Raw genomic sequence first — 23,190 nt, 5'->3', positions numbered from 1 at the left:
AGCAATATAGATTGGAAATATATATATAAAAAATGTTTTGATCATGTTGAACTTTTTTTTTAAGTGCATTGTGCACACATTCCAAAGTGGACATGTTCCAAGCATGTAGACATCTGAACAGAGAGTTGTATAAATACTGTTGTATAAATAAACATTTAGAAATTCTTATTTATTATGCTTTGTAAATGATCCTATTTGTCTACACATACGCACTGTGTTTGGTTTTGGACTATTTAAATACGGCCAGAATTTTTAGCTATATCAAAAAGGAAGCAGTAAAAAACTACTAATTAGTCCTTCAAACTTCAGCAGCATTATAACTTCAAATGTTACATAAAAGGGTAATGATCTGTGCATCCGGGTGGCATCAAAATTCAGAAAATGCACGTGGCAGTTTATGTGTGACACACACATCAGCTGTTTGAGGCCTCGTACACACGACCAGTTTCCTCGGCAGAATTCAGCTTCCGACCGAGTTTCTGGCTGAATTCTGCCGAGAAACCCGGCCGTGTGTACACTTTCGGCTGAGGAAGCCGACGAGGAGCTCGGCGAGGAAATAGAGAACATGTTCTCTATTTCCTCGTTGTTCTATGGGAGCTCTCGCCCCGCCGAGCTCCTCGGCGGCTTCAGTGCTGAACTGGCCGAGGAACTCGATGTGTTTGGCACGTCGAGTTCCTCGGCCGTGTGTACGAGGCCTGAGACTTTCATCCATCACTACACCTTGTGATTCCACTCCCTATAGCAGGGATATGCAATTAGTGGACCTCCAGCTGTTGCCAAACTACAAGTCCCATCATGCCTCTGACTCTGGGTGTCATGCTTGATGCTGTCAGAGTCTTGCTATGCCTAATGGGACTTGTAGTTTGGCAACAGCTGGAGGTCCGCTAATTGCATATCCCTGCCCTATAGGAATTGCACTCACCAGATTCCCAATATACAACAGCCTCTGTATGTGGAATGTAACCACGATGTAACCAGCTGAAAGTTTTCCATGATACTCAGACAGAAGGAAGGGAAAGAAAGCCTCATAGTATAAAATTGTAAAGATTTTTATTTAAAATAAAAACCCCTTCCCTTAATACATTACACTTACAAACAAGTGTTTGAAAGATGCATATAATAAATAATGCACTGTACAGTCTTACCACCTGTCGGAGAGCTGTGATCGTCCGTGGTGGTTCCCGAGAAAACACCAGAGCCGATAACCAATGCAGCAAGCCGTGTAGTACCAGATTTTTTAGCTGCCAGAATGAACTAACAATATAATATATATATAAAATATTTAATATTCTCATTTTGTTTCAGAACCACCTGAAATTGCTGGTCGTGGAACAGTCGATGATATTTCTGTAATTATTGGAAGAGCGGCTAAGTTAAAATGTGAGGTAAAAGGAAAGCCCTATCCTGCTATTCAGTGGTTCAAAGATAATAGGTAAGACATATACTGTAGGTCACATATTGATTTTACCCCGTTCATGACCAGGGCATTTTTGAAATTTGGCACAGTGCTAATTTAACTGGCAATTGCGTGGTCATGCAACACTGTAGGTAAATTAAATGTATATCTTTTTTTTTCACACAAATAGAGCTTGTTTTTGGTCATATTTGATCATCACTGGGTGTTTTATTTTTTATTATATAAACAAACAAGACAGAAACTTAAAAAAAAACTTTATGTTATAAAACATATCCAATCAAAAATTTTCTTCATAATTTTGTAGGCCAAAATGTATTCTGTTACATGTTTTGGGACATGTTAAAAATGTTATGAGGACTCAATAATGTACAAACATTGCTCTGTGTTCAATGTGAACTAATTACATAATCTCCTCCCTGTATATCCTTGCATGCAATTGTGAAACGTGACACAATGTATATGGTTCTTCCACTGATATCATTGTGAATGTTTAAAGCATTTTAGCATGTTCATAATGTTATCAGCTGTATTTGTACTATAAAAATTATCAATACATACTGTGAACACGAAGCGACTCCAATGAAATCATTGATTGAATTTTGCTGTTACACCTAACTGATATATTACATGTAGCTGGATACAAGAAGTTGTTTAAACATACAGTATACAGATGTTCATGCAGCAACTTGGGAAGCTTGAGAAGTGAAATCTCACTTGGTGGGAAAACCAAGAAAACTACAAGTGATTTGTCCCATCAGCATCTACCTAGCAGAAAATGTGTTTCTTTTAGAAATAAGTATCCTTTTTTTTATGTTAACTTTACTTAACTTTTCCTGACTTGTATTTTAGATTAGTTGGAGGAGGAGACACAAATGTTAATATTTTAGAAAATGGACAAACTTTGTACATAAAGAACTCACGTTTAACTGACAGTGGACAATATAAATGCGTAGCAACCAATTCAGCTGGTTTGCAAACTAAAGAAAGTAAATTAGTTGTTAATGGTAAGTTAAATGTAATGTTAAAGGTATGATTATTCTATTTACTTATCACATACAGTATATATAGGTATATATCCTACTAAGCTAATTTGAAATTACCCATAACTTCAAATACATATTTGTAGAAATTGATATCCTACTTAGCTGATGTAACATTGTTCATCATTTCAAGATTACTACTCAATTCAAGGTTTGTTATTTATAGTTGATGGCAGTTTATACAGTAAGTACTTTGAGCTGCAGAGTGCCACCACAACAGACGTCAATGGGTCTTAGTAACTAAGGAATTAAACAAAATCAGGGATTAATTGCTGTAGGATTCCTGAACAATGGATTCACATCGATGTGCAAATTTACCCCTGCATACAAATTATAGTCCATGAACCTATCTATCACAATGTACATCAATGCTTGCAGTTTACAGTGCAGGCCTAGACCGCATGTGTTAAACATTCAGATTCAGAGCAGTACAAATTACTATGTCTGCATTTTCCCTGTATATTTTAATAAAATACAAACAAACACATGTGCATTGAATTCTAAATCAGAAAATATGCACTGTGATTCCCCCTGCATAACATGTGCTGTGGCATTCTTACTTATACTCATTTTCTACAGTCCCCTTTATTTATACCATTATGCTTTTCATTCAGTTTTGTTCCTTCCTGAGATGTGGCCAGAAAGACTCAAAATCGTTGGCTTAAATTACATTTTTATTTTAGGCATACTGCCTCTTAGCTAGCAAAGTTCTTTGCAAGACACAATTCTTAGTAAATGTACTGTATGTATGCAATGTCTCATTTGCACGGGAGACACATACAAAATACTGTGAGTGTATGATTTGGGTATCTGCTCATGATTGGTACATCAATGCATATGTCTAAGGAACCTACATTTCTGGATTGTGGGAGGCAGCATATAAAGTCCAAGCAGAAGCACAATGACCATTTGTATGGCCTGTGATGATGGGTTTTGGGGTGTGTTGATGGCATTAGTTTGACATCAATTTGAGGAACTTTAGTCTTTAGCCTTAACTTTAAAGTGGTTCTAAAGTCAGAATTTTTTTTTATTTTCAAACATTACATGCATGAAGATAAAACACCTTCTGTGTGCAGCAGCCCCCCAGCCCCCCTAATACCGGTACTTATCTGAGCTCCATCTAGATCCAGCATTTTTGTACGAGAGTCTCAGCTGGCCAAGACTCTCTCTCCTCATTGGCTGAGACAGCAGTGGTGTGCCGTTGGCTCCTGTTGCTGTAAATAAAAGTCAATGAGCCAATAGAGAGAAAGGGGGCGAGGCCAAGCCACTGCTCTGTGTCTGAATGGACACACAGAGCAGCAGATTGGCTCAGGGTGCCCCCATAGCAAGCTGCTTCTTATGAGGGCACTCGGCAGGAGGGAGGGGCCATGAGAGCTGACAAAAAACTTGAAAAGAGGAGGATCTGGGTTGCTCTGTGCAAAGCCACTGCCCAGAACAGGTAAGTATAAGTTTGTTATTTTTAAACAGAAAAAAACAAGACTTTAGTATCACTTTAAATCTTATGATGAGCAGCTCTCCACATAAATATTTTTAGAGGTTATTTTATTACATTTTAGTTGATTTTCATGTGTTATTTTGCCATTTCACATTTTTGTATTCACACTTTGTTGTGTTTATATTGTTTGGGTTTATTTTCTATTTTTTTTTAAATATTGAGTTTGCACGGGTGTGGGGATGTTGTAATACGCTTTACATTCCCAAAGACTTGCATGAGAGTGCAAAGCCCACTTGAAGTGAACAAAGGTCCATCAACATCGTCCCTGATAGTATAGCAGTCTAATATTATCTGGAAAAATTGTCAGCATCAAAAATAAATAAATAAGTAAACATTATACTAGAATCATTTATATTCATTTACCAGTAATTATTTTTTTACATTTGAAAGTAACACTGACATTATTTTACAAAATGCTATTTTTTCCTAGTTCCACCCAGCATTAAGAATGAAAACACTACGACAGAGTTATCTTTTAATGTGGACAGCAGAGTCAGCCTTGAATGCGATGTTTGGGGAATTCCTCACCCTGCAATAACATGGTATACAGATGGTAAAAGAATTCAGGCGAGCACACATATCAGTTTCATTGAAAATGGCAAATATCTTCATATTTCAGAGGTGAAGGTTACACATTCAGGCAAATACAAGTGTTATGCAACCAATTCTGCAGGACATGCTGAGAGAGAGTATCTGCTTGATGTTTATGGTAAGTTATATGCTCTTGATGTTTTCATTGTACAGTATGAAACTCATATTCACACTGACGTATACATTTGTAATAACTTGAGGCATATAGATATGTTTAAATAAAGGTAGTATTGTAAGCTATCATAATTAAATTGAATACTATTATAGTCTAGAAAAGATGTTTGCTGAAGACTGTTGTAGTTCTTTTTAATTGCCTGCAGTGATGTTGTCTGATTAGGACTGTTGTAACATAGTAGAGGCCGATCTATGGGAGAAAAAACAATGTATAAAAACTACTACTTAAAGTGGTTGTAAACCCTTTTGTGTGAGCTTTACCTATGTGTAGCCTAGAATTATTATTATTATTATTATTATTATTATTATTATTATTATTATTATTAAAAAATGCTTATAAACACAGCCTTACCCATGGGCCTCGATGCGTATGACTTTAATGAGCAGAGAGATTCTGATCTTCTTAATCTAGCTCCTTTACTGGCCAGGATGCAGTGGCCTATAAGCCCCCATAACACTTCTGGAAGAGCAAGGTCTTCAAACTCTTTCTGAATAAGAATAATGCCTCGTACACACGACCGGACTTTTGGAGAAAAAAAGTCAGACAGGTTTTTTTTCTCGGAAAGTCCGGCTGTGTGTAGCCTCTATTTGACTTTTTTTCTCGGAAGTCCAACGGACCTTACATAGAGAACCTGTTCTCTATCTTTCTGTCGCACTTCCAAGGGACTCACGGCAGGCTTATGCATGGTCAAAAGTCCAACGGTGTGTACAAGGCGTAATGCTTACCTATAGGTAGTGAAAATGTCTCCTAAACTTGCGCCGTTTAGGAGATATTTCACTTGTAGTGCCCAGATGATATAATTGGCGCATGCGCTATGAAGAAACGGACCTCCGATGCAGTTTCTTACCTAGCGCGTGCCGTTACTAGCAGCTCCCATGCGCATGTGCGGGAGTGACATCACACGGCTCCGGCCAATCACAGAGCTGGAGTCCGCAACTCCGGAAGGAAGAGGGGCGAGAAGATTAATGCAGCCTGCACAGGAGACATCGCTGGATTTGTTTACAGGTAAGTGTCACATAATGGGCTAGTATGTGCTGCATACTAGCCCATTATGCTTTTAATTTGCAGGGTTATTAGGGAGCAAAAGAGGAAGTAAAACCATCAGGGTTTACTTCCTCTTTAAAGCGTATAAAAATCCAATAACAAACATGTAATATATTGCAGCTTTCCAGTCCTTAAAAGTTGTTTCTTCATTTGATTCCTTTTTTAAGCTTTTGTTTCCCTTTAGTTTCACCTTGTGATTCTGCCAGTATCATACATCCAATCCTAGGGTGACAACACTTACTTACTGTAATTGATCTATGGAGCCATGTTGTCATATTAAACTGCTCTCTCTCCCTCTTACCTTATTTCCTTTACATAAGGAGGATGGGTTGTATAGTTCACAGGTGACAGCTGTCAAAGCTGATAAGATTGTTTGAGATTTCATTTCAATGTGCCAAAAGCTACAAGGATACTGGCTTTCTATCTGTTTCAATAGGTACTGTAGACGGAAAAACCATCACATTTAAGGACTAGTAAACTGCAGTATATAATGTTTTTGTTCTTTGGTTTAGATAAAATTTTAGTTCCAGCCTAGGGAAAAAAATGAAAATACTGTAGCTGCTGACTTTTAATATAAGGGTACTTACCTATCCATGGAGCCTGTAATGTTGGCACCCCAAGCCGATCTGTCCATTGGCTTCGGGTGCAGGCACCGGCATTGCAAGTAGGGAAAACCGGCAGTAAAGCCTTCAGGGGGGGGGGGGGTGATGTGATCAATTGTTTAAAACCATAATGTCTTTTTGCCTGGAACTTCGCTTTAAGATGTCACCTATGGGCCAGCATCTTGTTCCTTAAAAATACATACTGACCCTGAATAACGATGGCATACAATTTTTTGAGGAAAGGAAGATAAAGGCAGTTAGGTAGTGTACTATAACATAATACACTTATACACGTATGCATTGTTTAGTAAAGTTATAAAATATATCTAAAGCTACATATGCCTTAAAACTGAAGCCTAGATATAATCGCATAGTTACATGCAGCGTGGACTAATGTAAGTATGCATATTCAATACCTGAGGGATCGGTTTGCAACGTAACAATCACTGTAGTAGTCCCGCTACTAAAGTGTATGCTGCAATGTCCTGGGTTCTGTGCTAAGCAGGCTACCTGCTGCTTACTGACAACAGGGGGTTGCTCGCATGGTACCAATGTAATTTAAAAAATGCCTTGTATTTTTTTCATTGAAAAAGGCATTCTGATTGAGCAACTGCCTGTGGTCAGTATGCAGAAGAGAAGCCACTTGCCAAAGGACCCAGATGTTATTGGCAATCACTGTAGTAGCAGCAACTACTTTAGTCATCAATGTAACCATGCAATAATTATTATATCTACAGTAAAATTCAGCTTTAACGTGTTTTTAAAGGCTCAAGGTTTTTAACCTTCATGCATCCTTCTGTGAGCAGTAGCACCCCCCCACATCTGCCCTCCCCAATACTTACCTGAGCCAATGACAAGAGAGTAGGGCAGGACCGGGCTGAATTATGTGTCTGAATAGACAGACAGATCAGCGGCACATTTTTTTCCCTTACCCTGCAAGGTAATGGCATAATGTGCTAGAAGGCAGCGCATACTAGCACATAATGTTAAGCGTACCTTAAAATGAAACTCTTCCAACACGGAGATGTCAGCGCTGCAGAAGCTTCCATTTTTGTCCACCTTGCTTCCGGGTTTGCATGTGTGCAGGAGCTGCCGTTCACAGCACAGGGCTCTAAAGGAACAGCACGAGTGGCTTCTCCTTCAGAGCGCATGCGCCAGTGATGTCACTGGCTGCATGTACAGTAAATATCACCTAAATGGGCACTAATATTGTTTAATTATTAGAAAACAATTGAAGAATAGATTTGCAAAACTTTAGATCTTTAGATGTGATGTCATCTAAAGTGCATTTTCTATGCTAAAAACTTTTTTTTTTAAAATATGCTATTAAAAAGATGAACCACGATGCGTATAAATAAAGATAATGTATACGTTTAGAACAGAACAGATCTGAAATAATACTTTAAGATATAATCCATCTATGCCATATTTCTTTTAAATCAAAACAGGATGTTATATTTAAGTCCATGAGTATGCTTTTGGGATTTAAATAACTATACCTTTATTTAATGCTTTTTTTTAATATATATATGTCTAAATAAGTTCTGTGTGTCCTGTCCATGGTACCCTGCTGTTCTAATAATTAAAATTCATCTTGTTGAGTAGCTCCGGCTTCCATTCATAAAGACTTAAGCAAGCCTCAAACCACAAAGGTCATAGTTGGTAAAACACTTGTACTGGAATGTGAAGCCACAGGACATCCATTACCCTTAATCACTTGGCTAAAAGAAGGAGTGCCTATACAGATAAGTGATAACATACGACTTCTGTATAATGGAAAAAAGCTGGAGATAAAGTCAACAGTGGAGTCTGACCAAGGACAGTATATCTGTGTGGCCACAAATCTAGCAGGAAAATCTGAAATGATATACAATGTTCACATTTTAGGTAAGCTGAACTCTCTCCAGAAGTCTTGTTCATTACCAGCATATTAACATAAATGTATTACTAAAGATGGGCTCCAGGTGCATAAAAAAAAAAGAAAACAACATGTAATGCAATTGTGTATTCATTAAAATCATTAAGTCTTTTTTTCAAATGCAATTAAATTTGGTCTCTTGTAATTCCCTGCACAGTAGAACTCAGACTGGAGGATGGAAGGACAGCGGTAGAAACCAATCAGACGTGCCGCATGCAAAGTCTGCTGAACTCACCGGTCTGCTGCTGCTCCTTCATTGTCCAATTATAGGCTAGAGGGTAGGGAGGAGGAGGATTTGTTTATTATTATTCATAATAGAAACAATTTTAAACATTTACTTGAGAAAATGTATAACTTTAAAAGAAAATCAGGAAATTTTGAAATAGATGTCTGTAACACGTCTCATAAAAGTTCGGACAGGGTACCGAAAAGCTAGAAAAGTAAGTGGTACATAGCCACATGATAAAAAGAGCATCTTGGGGAGTAAGAGGGGTTGATTTCTTAAAGGATGCTAGACTGTGCACTTTGCAATGTGCTTAGTAAATGAGCAGGAGCTCTGCTGACTTTCATCATCCAATCATGTGCAAGCAAAAACACAGTTTTTTTTCTACTTGCACATGATTGGGAACTCTTTGCAAAGTGAAGATTTACCTTGTTTACTAAGCTCTGGAGCAACTGCACTTGCAGAGTGTAACTTGCCTTTAGTAAATCAACCCCAGAGTGTCTCAGAAGTAAAGATGGACAGAGGTTAACCAGCCTACGAAAAGCTGCGTCTAACAATTGTCGATCAATTTCAGAATAATGTTTTGCAATGTAAAAATGCAAAGGTTTTAAAGATATCATCAGCTACAGTACATAATATCACCAAAAGATTCTGAGAAGATTCTGAGAATATGGAGAAATCTTTGTGCGGAAGGGACAAGGCCAAAACACAATACTGGATATATTTATACTGGATATACCTGTATTTATAATGGTTGGGTCTTTAGATGGCACTGCTTTAGAAACAGGCATGATTCTGTGATGGATATCACTGCATGGGCTGGGGAATATTTATATTTGTCTGTGAACACAGTTTGAAGTGCCATCCAAAAATGCAATATAAGGATATATCAACAAATAAGAAGCCACATTTGAACAACATCCATAAAGGCCATTGTCTTCTCTGGGACAAAGTTCATTTAAAATGGTCTGTTGCAAAGTGGAAGACTGTTCTGTGGTCAGATGAATCAAAATTTGACCCACAACCCACAACAGAGGAGACAGACCGTCTGGCCTGTTATCAATACTCAGCACTGTTGGTACATTAGGCATCATCAATTCTGAAAGATATATCCAGGATTTAGAGCAGCATACATTCCTCTCCCAATACTCCAGCAATAGGTCTCCTCAGTTCCCAAATGTTTACAGAGTATTGTTAACCACTTGACCTCTGACAGGTTTTACCCCCTTCATGACTAGGGATGAGCTTTATGTTCCAGTCGAACATGAGTTTGACATGAACATTGGCTGTTCGCCGAACAGCGAACACCCTTTAAAAGTCTATGGGAGAAATCTAAAGTACTAATTTTAAAGGTTAATATGCAAGTTATTGTCATAAAAAGTGTTTGGGAACCTGTGTCCTGTCTCAGGGGACATGTATCAATGAAAAAAAAAAAATTACAGACATTTTTTTCAAGAGCAGTGATTTTAATAATGCTTAAAGTGAAACAATAAAAGTGACTTTTTTTAAAAAAAAATCGTACCTGGGGGTGTCTATAGTATGCATGTAAAGTAGCGCATGTTTCCCATGCTTAGAACTGTCCCTGCACAAAATTACATTTCTAAAGGAAAAAAAGTCATTTAAAACTACTCGCGGCTATAATGAATTGTCGAGTACCAGCAATACAGATCACTTTAAACATTATTAAAATCACTGCTCCCGAAAATACGTTAGTTTTTAAAACTTTTTTTTGCATTGATACATGTCCCATGGGGCAGGACCCGGGTCCCCAAACACCTTTTTATGACAATAACTTGCATAAATCCTTTAAAATTAGCACTTTTGATTTTCATGTTCGTGTTCCATAGACTTTAACGGTGTTCACGTGTTCGAACAAATTTTTTGCATGTTCTGCTGCAAACCAAACCTGGGGGTGTTCGGCTCATCCCTATTCATGACCAGACCATTTTTTGCTATTCAGCACTGCGCAATTGTGCAGTCATGCAAAAAAGCCCAAAAATAAAAACCCCTTTTTGTAAAATAGACAGTCTGAGATATTAAGTAGAAGGCATGACATGCTTTTTGAAGTTGTAATTTTTTTTTTAAATTTTCTGAAAAATTAAGAAATTAAATGTGTTTTTTTTCTCACAATTTATTTTTACATACTGTCACCAGTTCAGTACAGCATCATAATATGGCGTGGTGGGGATCAGGGATACTGACTGGTGACAGTATCTTAACAAAAAAATAATAATTAATAATTAATTAAATAATAATTAATAATTGATTCCATTTCTTCTTCTTTTTTTTTTACTTTCCTACTTTTACAATTTTTTTTACACACTTTCAACAGAGTAGTTCAGTGTCACCATAATGACACTGTACTACTCTGGAGGGGTGAATCTGGATTTGTGTTACAGTGAAAAGGGGATGCTACTCTGTGGTAAACATGGCCTTGACACAATGAAACGAAGAAAGCTTCTCTAGGTGAGTGAGTCTCCCCTTAATCCACACTCACACATAGTTTTTTTTGAGAAGTGCAATGTCCATAATCATTTGCTTTATGGCCCAACGTTTTTGGAATTGGGCTGTACCTAGCCAGATTTTTCTTGCCCTGTCCCAAACTTTTTTGAGACATGTTGCTGCCATCAGTTTCAAAATTACCTTATTTTCTCATTTTAAACATTTATTATGTTTTCTATTTTTTATTATGAATAAAATGTGGGTTTATGACATTTAGAAATCATTACATTCTGTTTTTACGTAGACTTCACACAGCATCCCAACTTTTTTGGAATTGGGGTTGTTTATATGTAAAGCACTGTGTAAATTCTGGGTGCTATATAAGTACCTGAAATAAACGTATGAGCCTCAATTGTGAATTAAACTATTTTTCTGAAGTTCATGGTGATGACGTGCTTGCTTAGTTTTAACACTAATCTAAAGATTAGAAGAACGTCTTATTAAAAAAAAAAAACTCTCCTAATTGGTACTGTATTTGGCAAAGTTTCTTGGCTGCATTTCGTGACAAATTATTAATGAACTGAAAACAGCTTCTGTCTGCTCATTTTTTCACTGACAATAGTCACATTAGATTACATATTAGGGTTCAAATGATAGTTAGAGCTTGACGTTGGTATTTCAGAACATGAGTTTATAGAGCAAAGCATTCACAAGAATCTGCCACTGAAGATGGAACAATACTTATGCGCATATTGTCAGTGCCATCTTAAGAGCATTATAGGCCACGGGCAATACAATGCACTGGGGCCCTGTCTACACAATCACGCACGAGAATAAACATACAAATTATCAATAAGGCTATATTTATTGGTACTTCCAACAAAATCCGTGTTTAAACATTAACACAACCTTGGACAATATAACACAAGCTTGAAAAGCAAGAAATTGAAAAACAAGAAATTACAGATTGAAATGGGACAGTACAAAAGCACTAATTATTTATTAAATTTGCAATACTTCTTGTAGAGAATTCCTTTATAATTGTCTTGAAGTCAATGGTTTTTAGAATGTAATTTCTATACACATGAGTGAAAGCCAGTTTAAACGCTGCTGCCCCATTGTGCTGGGAAGCTCATTTTTTACTGCTGGCGGGTATTAATGCTGGTGCGGGTACTACTGGTGGGTATTATTGCTGGTGTGGGTACTGCTAATGCTGGTGGGTATTAATGCTGGCGTGGTTACTGCTGCCTGGCTCCTCTGAGACGCGGAAGTGTGACAGGAAGCATGTGGCTGCAGTAGAGCGCAGAGCCGATGCTTCCTTTATCTGTCACAGACACAGGCGGAGTGCATTTGATATCACTCAGCAAGTGGGGCCCCTGGGCAACTGTCCAGAGTGCCCATGCAAAAAGACGGCCCTCCGTACTATACATGGTTTCTCATCCTACCACATATAGTGTTAGGCGAACCCCTCAACTCTTACTGAACATACTGAGATTTAACTGTTGACTTTTTAAGAGATAAAATTTCTAATCATTGGGCCTTTTACTAAAAGGAAATGCACAAGAGTAGGGGGAAATTGCTATGAAGATAATCAGTGTGCTCGTGTTACGGGTTTGAATGATCAAGGACTTCTGTGCACCCAAGAAAAACGATTTCCTAACTGATCTGCCAACACATGTGCTAATGTTTGATGCATACTTTGCAGCCACTACTTTCAATGTGTATTAAACATTAGGGTAATGCTGTTTTTTGTGCTTAATATGCAGATAATGTGAAATAAGTTGCATTTTAAGATTATGTTAAAAAAATAAAACAAAAATTGTATAAAAGGCTAGTATGCTAAACAAAGGAGCAGCTTTCAAAGATCTGTATGCAGTGCTCTTGAAGTAAACAGGGCAGCATTGCTACATTTATTACAACATGCAGTCACAAATAGCAGTGCATGAAATGACCAAAGCCTTCATTTCTGTGCATTTTATTTCATGCATGCAGACTGAGATCCCACCACGCACTGATAATATGTCATTTGGCATGGTTTGCAGATGCATCAGTGGGTGCAGATCATTTTTTAGTAAACAAAGTCCCACTGGTTTAGGCTCGGCTCACACTGCTACTGCAGCGGATCCTCCTTGTGAGAACCCTTTGTTTCCCTTTGAGAGCCATCTTAAAGGGGTTGTAAAGGTACATTTTTTCCCCCTAAATAGCTTCCTTTACCTTAGTGCAGTCCTCCTTCACTTACCTCATGCTTCTATTTTGCTTTTAAATGTCCTTATTTCTTCTGAGAAATCCTCACTACCTGTTCTTCTGTCTGTAACTCTACACAGTAATGCAAGGCTTTCTCCCTGGTGTGGAGAAAGCCTCTTGAGGGGGAGGGGGCGAGCAGGAGGGTCAGGACGCTATCTACTTTGCAGATAGAAAAAGGAGCTGTGTGATAGTGGGCATCCTGACTCTCCTGCTCGCCCCCTCACCCCTCAAGAGGCTTTCTCCACACCAGGGAGAAAGTGTCGCATTACTGTGTTTAGTTACAGACAGAAGAACAGGAAGTGAGGATTTCTCAGAAGAAAAAAAGACATTTAAAAGCAAAATCGAAGGATGAGGTAAGTGAAGGAGGATTGCACTAAGGTAAAGGATGCTATTTAGGGAAACATTTTTTTACCTTTACAACCCCTTTGTAAACTGTAACTGATACTACACAAGTCGCTCTGACTTTAGAAAAGGTTCCTGCACTACTTTGATACAACTTGGGTGCGATTTCAGTCCTATAGGCTCCTAAATAGCATAAGACTCACACATGAAACTGTTATATTACTGAATTACTGTCACACCAACTGATGGTAAATAGTTTGTGGCCATTTCGTCTTTAATACATACTGTACCGTATTTTCCGGCGTATAAGACGACTTTCTGGATGCAAAAAAATGCATCCAAAGTCGGGGGTCATCTTATACGCCGGGTACGGTCTCCGTGCTGCGAGCGTCAATGATTTAAAAGACGCTCCTTCTCCTCAGAGTGTTCTGTGATAGGTGGAACGCAAATCTTCCCAGCAGCGCCTCTGTTCTGTGTTCCTCCTATAACAGATGCCTTCTCATCCTCGCACGAGATGAGAAGACGTCCGTGATAGGCGGAACACAGAACAGAGGCGCTGCTGGGAAATTTTGTGTTCCGCCTAACACAGGACAGTCTGAGGAGAAGGCGCGTCTTTTAAATCATTGACGCTCGCAGCACGGAGACTGTCACCGCACTGCACCGCACCGCCTGAAGTCTATTCAGAAAAAAAGTGAGTGATGGCACTGTTTGCAGTGATTGCACTGGGGGGCAAGTTCAGGCACAGTGGGGGCAAGCTCAGGCACAGAGAGGGGCAAGTTCAGGCACAGAGAGGGGGCAAGTTCAGGCACAGAGAGGGGGCAAGTTCAGGCACAGTGAGGGGGCAAGTTCAGGCACAGTGAGGGGCAAGTGATGGCACAGTGAGGGGCAAGTGATGGTACAGTGAGGGGCAAGTGATGGTACAGTGAGGGGCAAGTGATGGCACAGTGAGGGGCAAGTGATGGCACATTGGGGGCAAGTGATGGCACAGTGGGGGCACTTGATGGCACAGTGGGGGCATGTAATGTAATGGCACAGTGAGGAATGTAATGTAATGGCACAGTGAGATTTGAAAAAGCCTGTTTCTGTCAGCGGTTCTGGATACCCATCAGCTTCCAGAAAGACTAGTAAGAAGGGGGTAGTCTCAGGCCCCGTACACACGACCGAGTTTCTCGGCAGAATTCAGCCAGAAACTCGGTTCAGAGCTGAATTCTGCCGAGAAACCCGGCCGTGTGTACACTTTCGGCCGAGGAAGCCGACAAGGACCTCGGCGAGGAAATAGAGAACATGTTCTCTATTTCCTCGTTGTTCAATGGCAAATTTCGGCTCGCCGAGATCCTCGGTGGCTTCACAAGGAACTCGACGGGCAAAACGATGTGTTTTGCCCGTCGAGTTCCTCGGACGTGTGTATGGGGCCTTATACATTGAGTATATCCCAAAACCAAAATTTTTCCTGGAAAATTAGGTGGTTGTCTTATACGCCCAGTCGTCTTATATGCCGGAAGATACGGTACTTGTTTCATCACATCTATATTTCTAAAATGGTTGTTCTATGCAATTTATACAGTACCGCCAACTATAGAGGATATTGATGATCCAGGAGAGTACACTGTCATTGCCAGCAATCCTGTGGAACTGGAATGCTATATCAAAGGAATCCCCCTTCCAGCTGTAATGTAAGATGCAAGTATATCTATTTTGTTTTCACATTCTTTATTATGTCTTTGTTGAGATTCATTTATGGATTATAGGCACCAGTTAAAAATTTTGAATACAAATATTTTGGTTTTTATAGTAGAAAATTGAAAGCTGTTCCTCAAATTGATGTCTGTCCATACCCCAAGTGGAATTAAAATCCAAAACCAAAAATGTAATATAACCAATTCGTAAATATGTGAGCAGCATTCGTTATATTTTTTAGACTTTTTTTTCTTTCTCACCTGGTGTTTCGGCAAGTAAGTCTGTTATTTTTGAACTTCCTTTAACAGACTTAGACTGGGTACACACTAAAAGAAAATTAGGAGAAATATGGTTTTCCTCGATCTTTCACAGCAAATTGAAACTTAGGATGGTACTAATTGAACAAAAATTATTGTATGACAAAGGTTTTTTTTTTGCTTGAGTTATTTATTTATTTATTGTTTCTGATCATGGCAGTTTTTTGCATCAAATTTTTCTTGTATGAAAACAATACACATTAACCAGTTCCCGACCGGCTCACGTAGATAAACTGTGGCAGAATGGCTCTCCTGGGGGAAATCCCGTACATATACGTCACCAGAGGGTGCGCTGTGCTGTGTTGTCAGAGGAGAGGAGACAGATCGTCTGTTTTTACAAAGTAGAAACAGCGATCTGTCATCTCTCCTAGTCCGTCTCATCCCCCCATAGTTAGAACACAGTAAGGGAACACACTGTTAACCCCTTCCCTGCCAGTGACATTTATACAGTAATCAGTGCATTTTTATAGTACTGATTGCTCTATAAGTGTCAATGGTTCCAAAAATGTGTCAAAAATGTCCGATCTGTCCGCTGCAAAATCGCAATACCACTAAAAATCGCAGATCACCGCCATTACTAGTAAAAAAATAATTACAAATTAAAACGCCATAAAAATGCCATAAATCCTTCCCACAGTTTGTAGACGCTCTAACTTTTGCACAAACCAATCAATATACGCTTATTGCGGTTTTATTAACCAAAAATATGTAGAAGAATACGTATTGGCCTAAACTGATGAAGAAATTCGTTTTTTAACCACTTCAAAAGACGGCCGCAGCGCGGACCTGAACTGCTGGGTGGACGTCCTGCTGTTTTCTTCCGTGTTGCGCACCGCCGAGGGCGCACATCGCGGAAAAGCTGTGCCCGCTGTTTCACGCGGGTGCCAATGTGCGTGCCTGGTGGCCACGATGTCCGCCACATACTCGCGATCGGCAGTCACAGAGCCAGGGACATGGATGTCTGTGTGTAAACACAGACATCCACGTCCTATCAGGGAGAGGAGACCAATGCTGTGTCCCTTGTACATAGGGACACAGATTGGTCACCTCCCCCAGTCAGTCCCTTCCCCCCACAGTAGGAATCACTCCCAGGGAAAACATTTAACCCCTTGATCGCCCCCTAGTGTTAACCCGTTCCCTGCCAGTCACATTTATACAGTAATCAGTGCATATTTATAGCACTGTTCGCTGTATAAATGTGAATGGTCCCAAAATAGTGTCAAAAGTGTCCGATGTGTCTGCTGCAATATCGCAGTCCTGACAAAAATAGCAGAAAAAAATTGGATATTTATTATAGCAAAAAGTAAAAAATATTGGGCCAGATTCACGTAGGAGGGCGTATTTTTGTAACTTAGAGAGGCGAGTACCGTATTCACAAAGAACTTGCGCCCTAAGTTATGGCGGCGTAGCGTAAATGGGCCGGCATAAGCCCGCTTAATTCAAAGTAGGCTGGTAGGGGGCGTGCTGTATGGTAATGAATCGTGACCCCACGTAAATGATGCACCATGCTCAGTATCACATCGAATTTTCTCCATAAATTACACCGGCACAATGCTTAGTCGACGTGAACGTAACCTACGCCCATCCCCATTCACGTACGACTTACGCAAACGACGTAAAATACGACGCTGTTCCGACGTTTCCGATGTCCATACCTAGCATGACTTACCCCTGCTTTATGAGGGGTAAAGTTACGCCGGTCAGACGCCTTACGTAAACAGTGTATTTAAATATGCCGGGCGCAAGTACGTTCATGAATCGGCGTACCTAGCTCATTTGCATATTCGTCATGGAAATCAACAGAAGCGCCACCTAGCGGCCAGCGAAAATATGCACCCAAGATACGACGGCGTAGGAGACTTACGCCACTCGTATCTTGGCCGAATTCAAGCGCAAATGATTCTAAGAATCAGGCGCGTAGATACGACGGCGCACATTCGGACTTACGACGGCGTACGTGGAGATACGCCATCGTAAGTCCTTTGTGAATCTGGGCCATTGTGTTTTTTTCAAAATTGTTGGTCTTTTTTTGTTTATAGCGCAAAAAATAAAATCCGCAGAGGTGATCAAATACCACCAAAAGAAAGCTCTATTCGTGGGGAAAAAAGGACGCAGATTTTGTATGGGTACAGCATTGCATGACTGTGCAATTGTCAGTTAAAGTGATGCAGTGCCAAATTGTAATAAGTGTTCTGGTCAGGAAGGGGGTAAAATCTTCTGGGGCTGAAGTGGTTAAATAAAAATTTAATCAAACAATCATTCCTTGTTCAAAATGTTCTTACAATTTTCTCATAGTGTGTCCCCCACATATACTATCCAGCAAAAGTGGGAGGTAGATGGTGTGCACGGGAGACTTCAAACCGGCAAGGTCCGGCAGTTGCCGGTCCTTTACCCGAGGATTATCGCTGCGCATGCGCCGCTGCAATCAGCGGCGCATTGCGGGGGGAATATCTCCTAAACCGTACAGGTTTAGGAGATATTCTTTATACCTACAGGTAAGCCTTATTATAGGCTTACCTGTAGGTAAAAGTAAAAAAGTGGGGTATACAACCACTTTAATTCATTAGTCATTCTAAATCTGCTAGCGCACCTAACACTTCCCTTTACACAATTTGACAATGCTGATGTCCAAACGTGTCTCCATTGCTTCTCGATCCAAAGTAGAGACACCCTAAATCAGCAAGAGTATCAATGGCCAGATCACCAGGTGAAAATAAATGCAAATTCACCAGAAACTAAAACTAACATAGCCACCTGATTTACAGTAAGGATTGGTAAGGTAAGGATTTTTTTTTGGTGATAAAATAAATCAACCAATATTATTTTCATTAGCATTTATGTGATTTTTAAAAAAAAAAAATTACAGAACCTTGTATAACCGCATGATTTTCTAACCAGATACCCTTGGCACTAAGTGTAATATGATTTTTTTTCCTCTTTAAAAAGGTGGCTAAAAAATGGAATTCCTCTTGAGCCAAGCAATGATTTGCATATTCAAGACAAAGGACAAAAGCTCATAATTTCAAGCTCAGGCTCATCCGATAGTGGAGTTTATGAGTGTGTTGTGAAAAATGAGGCTGGGACAAGTAGAAAAATATTTAACGTCAATGTGCATGGTAAATAACATAGACTCCTTCTTTCTAATGCAATCTTATTAGCATGTCAAGCGATGATTGTTTTTAAAGATACACAAACTGAAAGGGACTCTGTTATAGAAGAAGATGGCAAACTACTGTACTGCATGCACGAATCCAACAAAAAGTTCAACGCGATATATAAACCGAAATGTATGTCTACTAGCAACTATCACCTTCTATAATATATCAATATAATTACATAGTTAGTCAGGTTGAAAAAAGACACAAGTCCATCCAGTTCAACTATAAAAAAATATATATATATGGTACAATCCCATATACCCAATTCTATACCCACAGTTGATCCAGAGGAAGGCAAAAAAAAAAAACGCAGAGCATGATTCCAATTTGCTACAGCAGGGGAAAAAATTCCTCCATGATCCCCCGAGAGGCAATCAAATTTTCTCTGGATCAACTTAACCTATAAATGTTAGTACTCAGTTATATTATATACATTTAGGAAAGTATCCAGGCCTTTCTTAAAGCAATCTACTGAACTGGCCAGAACCACATCTGGAGGTAGTCTGTTCCACAATTTCACACCTCTTACTGTGAAGAAACCTTTCCGTATTTGGAGATGAAATCTTTTTTCCTCTAGACGTGCCCCCTTGTCTTTTATGTTGGCCGTAAAGTGAATAACTCAACACCAAGTTCACTATATGGACCCCTTATAAATTTGTACATGTTGATTATATCCCCCCTTATTCTCTTCTTCCCAGGATAGAATAAATTCAGTTCCTCTAATCTTTCCTCATAGCTGAGCTCCTCCATGCCTCTTATGGTTGCCCTTCTCTGCACTTTCTCCAGTTCCCCGATATCCTTTTTAAGGAACTGGTGCCCAAAACTCAACTGCATATTCCAGATGAGGTCTTACTAATGATTTGTACAGGGGCAAAATGATATCTCTCTCTCTGGAGTCCATACCTCTCTTAATACAAGAAATGACTTTGCTCGCTTTGGAAACTGCAGCTTGGCATTGCATGTCATTATTGAGCTTATGATCTACCAAAACCCCCAGATCCTTCTCCACTACGGATTTTCCCAGTTGTACTACCCCTAGTATGTATGATAAGGGTCCCAACACTGAACCTTGGGGTACACCACTGATAACCTTAGACCATTCAGAGTAAGAATCATTAACCACTACTCTCTGAATTCTGTCTTTTAGCCAGTTTTCTATCCATTTACAAACTGATATTTCCAATCCTGTAGACTTTACCTTACACATGAGCCGTGTGTGCGGAACTGTGTCAAACGCTTTTGCAAAATCCAAGTATACCACGTTCTCCTTGTTTTAACCATTGTTAATAAGAACAGCCTTAAGCCACACTATCCATCAGGAAACTTTTCAGCTCAAAACAAATAAAAAAAATCATGGTGCTTTACCTCTTTAAAAAGCATCACTTTACTCAAATAATAGAAAGACACTTACAGAAATAGTGCACTACAAAGTAAGTGCACCAACTTAAAATCACTTCAGAATTTATAGTTATTGCCCCTTTAAGGTATAGACTTTTTCATCACCTCATAAGCCAAACATCTAGTGATGCCCGGATAGCGTGATGACGTCACTAGCCCCCACCGCAATGCATTTCATCACTACCCCCAATTTCCTCAAGGGTAAACAAAGCCTTGCCTTCCTGACCTTCATTAAATAGCAACAGCTTTTTTGTTTACTGTTGCTTTGCTTTGCTACCAGCGCTATTTCCGCCCAACTACTGGTATTCAATCCTATTTCAGCCAATCATACCTTGGTTAGTTTTTGTTAACCCTTTCTCAGCTTGTTAACTATGTAAAATACAGTGTTTGCTTGCTGCATGGGATACGGAAGATATGAAGATTAGACCACATAACACATACTCTTATTATCAAACATTTCAAAGTTAAAATATTGACCTCTGATATCTATATTCTATAACCAAAATCCCCCTAAAAAGGAACTATTTATAAAAACTATAATTTACCAATCAATTTAGGACCTATATACTACATATTATGAGTCTTCACCTTGTGGACAAATGAGTAATTACATCACACTATTTTCACCAATCCTTATCTTTGATTCATTAAAATCCACCCATTTACTTAACCTAATCTTCAGTCCTACCCACCTTATATTGATTATAATAATTAAAAAAATACTTAAAAAACATATATCATATTCAAATAAAACAAAACTTACATTAAATTAACATAAAAATAATATTAAAACCATGAGGATTGTTTCATAATACTTCATAAATCACTGATAAAACAATTCAGATCAAAGGTTACATTTAATACTTTTGGTGGAATTACACAGAGCAACCCACACCTCTTCTTCACAGTTCCTTCATCTGCAATTCTTGCTCCTCCTCTTTGGAGAGTGCATAGAAAGCTTCTTCCCATTCGGGGAATATTGTGGGCTTGTTCCTGAGCCTCGCTATCTGCATCTAAATATAATGAGAACTCAGGTAATGGGAGGGGGGGGGGGCGGACTACTACCAATAAATGTTTTACCTTAATGCAGGGAATGCAATAAGGTAAACATTGTTTAAGATTTATAACCACTTTAATGTTTAAGTGCATCATATATAGCCAACGCAGTTTTGTTCAAATTCACTAGGGTACCTGTGTTAAGGCTTGATGAAAACTAGCGTCTCCTGGCGGCACTAATGGCAGTCAGCCCCTAGGGAAGGTAAAGTGCAGTAAAAATTGGTAAAACATTTATATGTAGTAGTCCCCCCTCCCCTTACACTACTACACTTAGATAGCACTGCTGTGTCTTTCCATTTTTGTTTTCCAGAGCTGCTTCTACTCTGACAGCTGGGGCTGCCTTTACCGAGAATGTAGTTTGCATGGACTTATGGACAATGAACTGATGGACATTAACATATTGTTTACCAGTTCTTAATATCGATCACTTGGTGATTGGGCTGAAGCCCACCTTACATTTGTTATTAGTGATTTCCCATCCCCCCTGCTGTACTCCAAGTGGCACTAAATACCTGTCCAGTATACCATTCAGTAATGGTTGCTGTCGATATATCTATTATGTTAATGATATTGCCAGCACTGGCAGCATAAGTGAGACCCCTCTCTGAAACCCTTTGTGTTATCGCTTTTGTATTCATGGTGGCTGGATGTTGTGTGCTGAAAACCTAGGTGCTTTGGGGCAGGGGGGGGTGCTGCGCTCCACCTACCCCAAAGCACCTTGTCCCCATGATGAGGAGAATGGCCTCTTCCCGACAATGGTGGGCTGTGGTTGTCGGGGGCTGTGGGTGGGGGGCTTAACAAGGGGGCCCCAGATTCCGACCCCCCCATGTGAATGGGTATCAGGTACATCATACCTCTATCCATTCACCAAAAAATTGTCAAAAAGTTAGAAAAACAGGAGACAGTTTTTGACAAATTCTTTTATTAAACTAAAAAAAAATAGTGTCCCGCAATGTAATCCACCAATAATCACGCCGCCCGCCGGTCAAAAAATAGAAAAAATGGATAAGACGCTTTGCCTCCTAAGAGGTCTTCCTACTTATGAGCTCTCTTCGGGTCACCTGATGGCACCGCGCCCCCTTCTGACGTGACCTGATGTCACATGTGAAGGGGACCGTGCCACCGGATGACGTACCCGGGTGGCCCTGCCCTTGCCTATAAAAGAGCTGTCAAACCCTGAAAAGAGCTCATTAGTTGGGAGACCTTTTAGGAGGCTAGGAGTCTTTCAAATGTTTTCTATTTTATGGTCGGCGTGCGGCGTGATTCACGGTGGATTACATTGTGGTACACTATTTTTTTTTTATAAAGGATTTGTCAAAATTTTGTCTCTTTTGTGAATGGGTACGGGTACGATGGTTGGGATCTGGGGACCCCCTTTTTAAAGAAGGCTTCCAGATTATAATAAGACCTCCACTCGCATAACTCGACAACTACAGCCCACGGCTGTCAGGAAAAGGTCCTTGTCCCCATCAACATGGGGACAAGGTGCTTTGGGGTGGGGGCACCGACCAAAAGCGCTCGCTTTTCCCCCTTGATTTTCATGACCAGCCAGACTGCATGCTCGGATAAGGGTCTGGCATGGATTTTGGGGTGGAACCCAAGCCGTTTTTTTTTATTGTGGTGTGGGGTTCCCCTTAAAATACATACCAGACCCTAAGGGCCTGGTATGCACTTGGGGGAATCCTACACTGTTTTTTTAAACATTTTACCAAGGAATTGCCGGCATTCTTTTCTTTAACATACATCTGTCAGAGGAGAAGCCCGCTGACAGATGATAACTTATTGTTGTTAAGAACGCGTGCGGTCAGCTTCACGGCCCGCTGCTTAACAACCAGCTATTTCTTCACACAGAATTTGAATCAGTCGATCGTTTTTTGACCGATCCGAATTCTAATCATTCTGAAATTTGGAATTTGTTAGAAAATTAATGAATAAAACAAATTTTAATGAAAACGAAAAGAAATTTAACGAAAACAAAACGAATTCCAAAACCAAACTAAACGAATTACATAATGAAACTAAATTAGTAACATACCAAATCTATCCAAAAC

General features: G+C 39.6%; 1 protein-coding gene across 2 annotated transcripts in view; it reads left to right on the top strand.

The window, feature by feature from the left end:
- The window catches only part of HMCN1 (hemicentin 1), a 384,153-nt gene that overhangs the window by 132,152 nt on the left and 228,811 nt on the right, over positions 1-23,190 (top strand). For both annotated transcript variants that reach the window (XM_040359793.1, XM_040359792.1), the window contains exons 29-34: positions 1,306-1,432; positions 2,267-2,421; positions 4,383-4,661; positions 7,970-8,251; positions 15,098-15,206; positions 18,474-18,643. In XM_040359793.1, coding sequence (XP_040215727.1) covers positions 1,306-1,432; positions 2,267-2,421; positions 4,383-4,661; positions 7,970-8,251; positions 15,098-15,206; positions 18,474-18,643 — 1,122 coding nt within the window. The remainder of the gene's footprint in view (positions 1-1,305; positions 1,433-2,266; positions 2,422-4,382; positions 4,662-7,969; positions 8,252-15,097; positions 15,207-18,473; positions 18,644-23,190) is intronic.

This window comes from Rana temporaria, chromosome 7 (assembly GCF_905171775.1).
Source record: "Rana temporaria chromosome 7, aRanTem1.1, whole genome shotgun sequence".
Taxonomy (NCBI): Eukaryota; Metazoa; Chordata; class Amphibia; order Anura; family Ranidae; genus Rana; species Rana temporaria.
Note: the sequence above shows the minus strand (reverse complement) of the source record. Positions and strands in the feature narration are given on the sequence as shown.